Source organism: Octodon degus, unplaced genomic scaffold, assembly GCF_000260255.1.
Source record: "Octodon degus isolate 3935 unplaced genomic scaffold, OctDeg1.0 scaffold00413, whole genome shotgun sequence".
In the NCBI taxonomy this organism is placed as follows: domain Eukaryota; kingdom Metazoa; phylum Chordata; class Mammalia; order Rodentia; family Octodontidae; genus Octodon; species Octodon degus.
This window is the reverse complement of record NW_004524989.1, coordinates 61,816-71,766: the sequence shown is the minus strand read 5'-3', so window position 1 is coordinate 71,766 and position 9,951 is coordinate 61,816. Positions and strand designations below refer to the sequence as shown.

The 9,951-nt window shown below is 42.6% G+C and overlaps 1 protein-coding gene across 1 annotated transcript in view; it reads left to right on the top strand.

The window, feature by feature from the left end:
* The first annotated feature begins 4,432 nt into the window (after positions 1–4,432).
* Positions 4,433–9,951, top strand: part of Znf449 (zinc finger protein 449) — a 16,559-nt gene continuing 11,040 nt past the window's right edge. Inside the window, exons 1-3 of the mRNA XM_023708610.1 lie at positions 4,433–4,499; positions 5,037–5,485; positions 7,143–7,347. Coding sequence (XP_023564378.1) covers positions 5,132–5,485; positions 7,143–7,347 — 559 coding nt within the window. The 5' untranslated portion in view covers positions 4,433–4,499; positions 5,037–5,131. The remainder of the gene's footprint in view (positions 4,500–5,036; positions 5,486–7,142; positions 7,348–9,951) is intronic.

The following is a 9,951-nucleotide window of genomic DNA, read 5'->3' as shown; positions in this document are numbered from 1 at the left end:
AGAAGCAGAAGCAGAAGCAGAAGCAGAAGCAGAAGCAGAAGCAGAAGCAGAAGCAGAAGCAGAAGCAGAAGCAGAAGAAGAAGAAGAAGAAGAAGAAGAAGAAGAAGAAGAAGAAGAAGAAGAAGAAGAAGAAGAAGAAGAAAAGGAACCCTTCTCCACTGTTGGTGGGAGTGCAGACTATCGTAACTACTGTGGATATCTGTGTGAAGATTCCTGAAAAAACTAGGATTAGAGGTCCCATTTAACCCAGGTATTTCCCTTCTGGGTATTTAACCAGAAGAACTGTAGACATCATTTCACAGTGATATATGTGCACCCATGTTTATTTATTTTTTCTTCCTTTATTTTTTGTATTTTAGTAAGGGTCCATACGGTCTCACTACATAGATCAGACTCAGTGATCTGCCTGCATTCAGCCTCCCAATAGCTGGGATTACAGGTGTGTGCCACCAGACCCAGTCTCAATCTCCATCTCAGTGTGTCCCGAGGGCAGGGCTGGCATAGCATGCCAGGGATCGAACCCTGGCCACTGCGTCTGCCTAAGCAGGTGCTTTAACCCACTGAGCTGGATTGACCGGCCCTTTAGTGCACCCATGTTTATAGCAGCACATGTTGTCATAGCTAAATCTTGGAAACAACCCAAATGATTATCAACTGAGGAAAAGATTTTTAAAAATGTGATATTTTTATACAATGGAATATTACTGAGCTATAGAGAAAGATAAACTCAAGGCTTTTATAGGTAAATGGATGCAACTAGAGACCATACTCTTAAGTGAAATAAATTAGATCTGCATGTGTAAACGTCACATTGCTTTCCTAGTGTAAGAACCTGAAAGAGTAAAATCCAAAGGAACAATAGATATTGTGAAAAGGAAAGAAACTGCTCAAAGGAACAACCGGAATGAGGAAAAGGACAAAAGGGAAGAAAGAAGAAAGAAGAAAGAAAGAAAGAAAGAAAGAAAGAAAGAAAGAAAGAAAGAAAGAAAGAAAGATAGGATAATTGTAGTGACGGTTTCTATTGACTTATTGAAAGGAATCGTTAATGCAGAATTTTTTTCTTTTTAATTTTTTGGGCAAATTTTGTATCTGGTAACTAATTTGAAGACAACAGTATACAATATAACAATCATTATTGAATTTCTATCATATTACTTAGTGAAATTCTGTATCATTTCTAATTATTTTATTATTTTATATTTTCTCTTTTAAAAAAGTGACTAAGTTGATTGTGGCAATGTGAGAGAAATGGCAGCTTCTCCAGGACTCTAGGTTCCTGGGCTCGAAGTCCTGGCCAAAGAGAACAACTTGGGCCAGGGCAGAACTGTCTCCAGTGTCATGGTCTTCGGATGTTCAGTGCCTGCTACCCCACTCTCCAGCCCTGGTTTGCTTGTATCAGAGCCTCCTGAAAGCACAAGGACAGGCAACTTTACACTTGCTGTTGTGGACCCATACATTTCTAGGTCCTGGCACCCAACACAAAGTCCTAGTGCAAAAGTGTGCCATCCACCTACCAACAGAGACAGCCTGGGACCAACTTGAAGACCACTGTTTCCAACTAACATCACTATCTATTGGCCATTGGATCAGGCCTTGTTAAAATTGGCTGATGTCCACTGAGAAGGGAAAATTTGGCTCTAGAGGTGGGACAAGCAAGGACCAAGTGGAAGATGTAAGGCCATACCGAAGGGTGAAGCTGAAGAGCCAACAGACCTCTGGTGCTAGTTGAAGGTGAAAAGGAATGGACAGGGTCCATTGATGAAAGCTCAGTTCTTCACGAGGAAAGTACCAAGAAAACTCAAGGTCACTGTAACCCATGGCAGATGACAGGAGTCTGATCTCCAGGAAAGCCTATTACCTAAACTGGCCCAGAATTTTTTTTTAATACTAATATTCTTCATGAATCACTTTGCACTTTTTAAAGTTCTTTTGTTTTACAAGGAATGTGTGTGTCCACTTAAATATCATTAAATGACTGGTGTGTGTGTGTGTGTGTGTGTGTGTGTGTGTGCGCGCACGCGCACGCGCCGGCGTATGTGCCTGCGTGTGACATACACATTCTATATCTACCCAGCAACTTACTTTTTTTGGTGATAGGAGCAAATTCCAACCTTTGAAATAAAATTTCTCGATTTCTTACATTACTTTTAAATTTCTTCTCTGCATAGTGCAGCCCCCGCTCAAGTTCATATGAGCTCCAATGCCTCAGTATGTTGGGCGGGACCCAAAAATCTGAATTTAAAACAAGCTGTACCACCCCACAAACACACACACAGACAGACACAGATACATATAGTGGTTTGAGAATGACTAGGTCATAGCAGATTTTAAAAATGTTTCCTACCTGCTCCCGTTACTCTAAGACTATTGAACAGAAGCCCTCACTTAGTTTCTGACTCCCAGCTCGCCGTCCCCCTCCCCCCTGGCCAGGAAGTCATTAGACCCAAAAAAAAGTAGAGCTTTTACTGTGCATTTTAAAGCTAGGAAGCTTGGGGGAGCCCCAGACCCTCCCACGTCAGCATCCTTGCGGGCCCTGAACGCAAAGGGCGGCGTGAGGCCTGTCGGGAAATGTAGTCCACAGCGTGACTCCGCGCCTGCGTCCTGGGCATTTGCCGGTGAGCTTGGGAGAGCAGTGGGCGCCGAGGCGGTGAGTCCCGGAGCGGCCAGAGGGCGTGGCCGTCCCTGGGGCGCGGGCGAGGGTAGCGGGGTTCCCTTTGCCTGCCCGGGCCAGGCAAACCGGTGGATTCCAGATGTGCGCTTGGCGGTTGGCTCCGGGCACTGCGAGGGACCGCGGGCCCCTATCGGATTAGGGACCCCGCCGCCACTCCTTGAGACTCGGCCAGGCCTTCCCAGTAGTCCTCAGGGGCTGGGAGTGTCCCTCTGGGCGGTGTACCTCGATGTCCAGGAGTGCTCAGGGACCATGCCCGAAACACCAGCGTCCCTTTGTAAACCAGCTTTTAGACTTTTCAGGGATATGTCACTCTTGCCTTTAACCAAGTGCCCTCCTTTCTCACAGCGCTGTATTCATAGGCCCTACAAGGGTGGGTTCCCTACGGGGTGGTTTTGGCAAAATCAGTCAGTACCACAGTGAAGCGAACTTTTAACTGAGAAGGGTCGATGGAAGGAAACCCAAGGGGTCACTTCCCTGGTAGACGTGGTGGAAGGTTTTGGGTCAGTTAGGGGAGGGCTGGCCAGCTGTGAGGCTGGATCCAATTAACGGGTGGGTCCACCGCCAAAAAACCCACAGTTCCTGGATACCTTCCAGCAACGGTTGGATGGCTAGGCTCAGGAAAGTAGAAGCTTCCTAGAAGGAGCCTTGACCAGCAATAAACCTTAATTGAACCTTTTCCTTGTGCCAGACATGCAGCTATTCGCTTTCCATGCAGTTGGATCTGAGCAGGATGTTATGAAGTTGATTTTACAATTATGCATACGTTGCAGATGGTTACTGGTTATCAGGGTGGGTCACACAGCCGGCTAGTTATCATCCCTAAATCCATCTTCCATGAAGTTCAAGTTACCATCATGATAAAGGGTGATGTGGGAACAGAGAAAGAGATAGAGATAGAGATAGACATAGAGATTGACATAGAGATGACATTCAGCAAATGCAGAGAGAACTTTATAGTATGTGGGCATGTACAGGTCCTGAGACCTATAGAGTATCACTTCTATAACTTCTTCTGTAATCTCAATGACTGCAACCTAAACATCATGATGGTAGCATGCACAGTGGTGTATGCCTATAATCCCAGCATTAAAATTGTGAGTTCGAGACCAGCCTGGGCTGCAAGGCCAGTCTGAACTGCAGAAAAAGGACAAAAACAAACAAAACGGCTGGCCAGATAGCTCAGCAGGCTAAGCGCCTGCTAAGGCAAGCACAGGCAACCAGAGTTTGATCCCTGGCACCACATGCTGCAAACCTGGTGGTACATATCTGTAATCTCAGCGCTGGGGAGGCTGAAAACAGGAGGGTCACTATGAGTCCAAGCTGCATAGTGAGACTCTGTACAAAATACATTAAAAAAAAAGTCCTTATGGTTTTAGATATTCCAGTTATGAGTAAGTGTTGTTTCTAATCTCATCACCATTTCCCTTTGGCATTTTCAGTGTGACCTTGGAGGAGTTATTCAATTTCACTAAGCATCAGACCTCTGTTTTTTATCATCTTCCGTGAGGGAAATCACACTAATACCTAGCTCCTGATGTTGGAAGAGGTTTAACTGAATTGATACGTGTGGGATACTTAGAATAGTCCCTGGTACATTGCATGAATTTGGTACAAGTCCTTCATTATGAATTCAGAGGAGATTCCTCATGGCTTGTGTATTTTTCTCATAGGAGAGCCAGTTGAAATGCTATAGCAGGATGAGATTCTGAGTGCTTTTGGCTGAACTACGCATGTCTTGAATGGAGAAGGAGAGGTTGACAATATTGGTCAATTCTGTCTTTGCAAAACATGGCTCTCCCTAAATTCACCTTGATTGAATGCTATTAAGGTATACTGAGAGCTAGATATTCAAATTTATTCAAGTTCACAGTCACCCTATACAGTATTTCCACATATTCAGAAATCCAAGATACTTGGAATTAGATTCGGAGTGGGGTTAAATATCAGTAGATCAATGGGGGCTTATTGAGGGTAGGGTTCATAGCATTGAAACTTTGGAATGACAGAACAGTGCTCTCCAGCAGAAATTTGGCAGCCATATTTATGGACCGTGTGAAATTTAACTAGTATTACTGAGAAACTGCATTTGAATTGAGGTGTCCTATGGTGCTAGTGGCTAGCATATTGCAGAACACCATTCCAGAGGGTATGTGGAGGAACTTTGAAATTTTGTAAACTTTTGAAATGTATTAGAAATTGGATGTATGTGGGTATTTTTCTAGGAAGTGAGGCTAGCTTTTACTAGTCAAAACAATCAGAAAGGTTATCAGTTGCTCATTTTGGTCTTTGGTTCAAGCAGAAAAACAATGAGTATGCCCTTTTGTAACCATTGCTATTATCATTTCTTGTGTCTGTCTCCCTTCAGCTGCAGGTGGCTCCCCTCAGGATTATTACAGAGATAAACAAACTGGAATCTTTGACCTCACGCACCAGATAAACTCTAAGCTTCTGGAAGGGGCTATGGCTGTGGCCCTAGGCTGTGCAATTCAGGCCTCCTTGAATCAGGGCTCTGTGCTGCAGGAGTATGACACTGATTGTGAGGTGTTTCGCCAACGCTTCAGGCAGTTCCAGTACACTGAAGCAGCTGGGCCTCATGAAGCCTTCAACAAATTGTGGGAACTTTGCTGTCAATGGCTGAAGCCAAAGATGCGTTCTAAGGAACAAATCCTGGAGCTGCTTGTGCTGGAGCAATTTCTCACTATTCTGCCCACAGAGATAGAGACCTGGGTGAGGGAACACTGCCCAGAGAACAGAGAAAGAGTTGTATCCCTGATAGAAGACTTACAGAGAGAGCTTGACGTACCAGAACAACAGGTGAGCAAAGGATTTGGGCTCTTTGTTCTTAGGCCAGAAGAAGAATCAAAGCAGCTGGGTCCAGGCTAGAGATTTTATCTCTGTCATTGCAGAGCCTCAAGATTTCTCCCTAGTCCTTTTCATTTTAATCTTTTACTTCAGTTAGCATGTAAGTCAGTGACTCTCCTCCCTATCAGACCTCATTCTCTTCTTTAACATATACAGTATTACATGTCTTTTCTGAGCTGTAAATGAAATTTTCAAACAAAATCAACAGTCCGTATACATCAACCAGAATTGTAAATAATTTTCTCTTGGGCTAATAGGCCAAATCTGATCTTGGCCCTTTTTATGTGGACCTGGGAGAAAATAATGATTTTTACTGTGTTAAACTATGTCTTCTTTAAAAAAAAGAAAGAAAGAAGGGAAATAAATGAGACAATACATATAGCTGGTAAAGCTGAAAAGTATTTACTATTTGACTCTTTACAGAAACAGTTTGTCAAACCTGAGCGAAGTTAAATCTAGGACAGACAGAAAGGGAAAGGAGCACAGTTCGTTATAAGCTAATAGACATTTCTGCGTAAGAACACCTATGCTTGACTTCAGCAGAAGAATTCATAAAGTGGTCATATACTGATATCTCTACTTATAATCGCTGTGATGGGACAGTGAGGGTTTCAGACTATGGCTCAAGTACTGTGGACAATTTTGCTGTTTGTAATGTGAGTTCTCAAAGTGACAAATAAGATCCTTACCAATTGAAACAATGTATAGTGTAATCTTCCTGGGATTTCCACAGTAATACATTCCTAAGAAACCCAAGTCATGCTAAAGTACACAAAAATGATTTGTCTCTGATTAACAGGATGTGGTTCTTGGCAGGTGTATTTTACCTACACAAATGCATGAAGGTAAATTCCACAATGGGTAGGAACATGAAACAACTCTACAATGAGAGTGATGGTCTTATCTCTGGCCCTCTGAGGGGGGCAAGGGCTGTGGTATTGCCCGTAGTTTAGAGCAACCACCATGCAAAGCCTGTTTAGAAAGGGCAGGCTGAGCAGAGGGCAGTGTCTGGAAGGAGGAAACTTGTGCTTCCAGTTGGATATGAGAGACCCTGAGGGTGGTATGGGGTTGGTTTGGCAGAAGCTGGTGGGTTTTGGACAAGTCAGCAGTCTTCCACTCATTCCTAACTCCCTAGAGTAGCTTGGCCTAGACGTTTCGCTTCTTTTTTCTGTTTTTGTTAACTGTACATAATTTTAGACATGCTCCTCCAGTGATCTAGGTATGCCCTGCTCAGTACAGGAGCCATGGGTGGAACTTGAGTGCTTAAAATGTGGCCAATGCTAATTCAGACTTTTGTTGGATGAGAAACGCATACCACATGCAGAAGATTTAGTATTACAGGGACTAGTAGGTGGAATATCTCAGTAGTTATTGTATTGATGATATATTGAAGTTGTAATAAGATATCTTGGATTCAATATGACATCTACTTAGGTTGACCTGTTGTATTTTTTCTCATGCACCATTTCATGTGGCCACTAAAACATTTAAAATTATGCACATGACTCTCTTTGTACTGCTGGTGGCCAGTGTGTTACTTCAGAATGAGAAAAAGCTGTCTATCTAGTGGATCTGGACAGAAAGTAATCGAGTCTGGCATTTCCTCTAGGTTGACATGCATGACATACTCTTGGAAGAACTAGCGCCAGTAGGAACAGTACCCATGCCACCAGACTTGCATCTGGAGTCACCTGCCCTCCAGGTAATGGGCCCTGTCCAAGAGGCCCCAGTCACGGAGGCCTGGATCCCACAGGCAGGGCCACAGGAACTGAACTATGGTGCTGCTGAACCGTGCCAGCCCTTTCTGGACCCTGGTAAGGACAGTGTCTTCTTTTTGCTGTTTTGTTTCTGTGTGAGAGTTCAGAATTGCTCAGGGGCTGGGGTTCGGTTGGAAATACAGGTTTCCTAGGGGGAATAGACCATTCACATAAAGAGAAAGAGGAACAGGGGAAGGAAGAGAGGATAGAAAAAAGGAGAAAAAGGAGTAAACACAAGGAGAAGAAAGAAAGAGTAATGAAAATACCCTCTTGGAATATTATGAGACAGTGCACTTTGGAGAGAATAGAATTGGGAAGTGGTGGAACCACTGCTCAGGGGGTTTTCACCAAGAATGCTGCACAGGAAAACCGTGGACATTTGCGTAGTCTGGATGAGGCCTCATTTGTCCAGCATATTTTGACCCACAGGATCTGTGTTACTGCATATTCCTAGAGCTGCAGTAACTCATATGGCTTAAAAGCCACATTCAAACGTAATACTTTAAGGTCCATGGAGATGGCTCAGTAGAATAAGTGCTTCCCTGGTAAGCGCAAGGGCCTGAGTTCAGTCCTCGGTTCCGCCAAATAAATAAATAAATAATAAAAACAAACTTAATATTTTAGTAACATGATCCTTTAAGGGGCATCAATCTCTTCCGTAATGTAGGGAAATACATGTATCATAAAACCTCTACTTAGAACAGTGTGTTGCCGTGTGTTATATAACTGCATCACCCGGCCTATTTGATCAACAAGCTCTCCACGTGACTGCTTGCCCACACAAAAGTTAGAGAAGTCCGGTCTCAGATAGGACAAGGTAAGTTCTAGAAGGAACAATCTGGGTGGAGAAAGACCACTGTACCGCGTGGCCCAGATTCCCCTCTATTTCCCTTCCCTATGGGGTTAAGTTGTTGGGTAGATATAGAATGTGTATGTCACTCTTAAGCACACACACACCAGTCATTTAATGATATTTCTGTAAGTAGGCACATTCCTTGCAAAACAAAAAAAATTCAAAAATATAGAGTGATTCATGAAGGACATTAGTATCAAAAAAAAATTCTGGGCCAGTTTAAGTAATCCTTGTCAGTTTTGTTTTTAAAGAAATAACCTTGGTTTCAATGTCTCTCTGTTGTTTTACAATTTTCTATTTCATTAGATCCCACTGTATTTATTATTTTCCTCTTTCTGGTTTGTTCAAACTTAATTTGCTGTTCTTTTTCTAGGATTTTAGGGTGGAAAACTAGCTCATCATTTCAGTTTTTCTTCTTGTTTAATGTAGGCATTCAAGCATATAAATTTCCTTATAAGTAAAGCTTTATGTATATTCCTTATATATTGGTATGCAGTGTGTTCATTTTTATTTATCTCAAAATATTCCTGATTTCTCTTTTGATTGTTTTGACTGGTTGTTAAGGAGCATATTGTTTAATTTCTGTTTATTTGTGAAGATTTCAATTTTTTAACTTAATTTTTATGAGAGAATATACTTTGTAATTTTGATATTTTTACATTTTTGGAATGTTTGTTTTATAGTGCAGCATCTCATCTGGTCTGGAAATTTTTCTGTGTGTACTTATGAAGAATGTACTGTTGTTAGCTGGAGTGTTCTGTGAATGTTATGTTCAGTTTGTTTATAGTATTTTTTTTGTTTTGTATTTAGTGCAGGGGATACAGGGTCTCACTATACAGATAGGATTTGTAGTGATCCTCTGTTTTCAGCTTCCCAAGCACTGGGATTACAGGTGCACACCACCACGCCTAGTCTCAATTGCCATCTCAGCATGCTCCGGGGGCAGGGCTGGTGCCAGCACGGCGCAGGCCAGAGATCGAACCTCCAACCCCTGAGTCTGCCTAAGCAGGCACTTTAATCTGCTGAGCTATCTGGCCAGCCCTGTTTATAGTATTTTTTATATCTTCTGTGGTTGATCTTTTACCCAGATTTTCTATCTACTTTTGCAGGATTTATTGAAGTGTCCTACTGTAGACTACCATAGAATTGTCTAGATTTGCTCTTTCTGTCAATTTTTGCTTCATGTATTTTGACAGCATGTATGTTCTTAGCTGTTATTGTTTCTTGATAGCTTTATTATTTTTATCATCATAAAATTCTTATGTTTATCTGCAGTAACTATGTGTGCGAGAGACAGACAGAGACAGAGACAGAGGCAGACAGGGAGACAGAGACAGAGATATATATGCTGAAAGTTGAGCCTGGGGCATTCATACTGAACTATGTCCCTAGTTCTTTTAAAATTTTTATTCAGACAAAGGATCTCATTAAGTTGCTGAGTTGCCCAGACTGGGCTTGAACTTGTGATCCTCCTGTCTAAACCTACCAGAGTGCTGGAAATACAGATATGTATAGGTATGTGCTACCATGCTTGGCTTTATTACCCCCATTTTCAGAAGAAACTGATGTTTAGAAAGACTAATTGCTGTTGCTCTTTTATGTTCTTTTTTTTTTTCATTTTATGTATTTGGTACAGGGTCTCACTACACAGCTCGGAATTGTAGCGATCCTCTTGTTTTCAGCCTCCCCAGTGCTGGGATTACAGGCATGTGCCACTCCACCTGGACTCAGTTGCTGGCTCTGCACACTCTGGGGGTGGGGCCGGCATGGCATGCAGGACCAGGAATTGAACCCCTGTCCCTGCACTT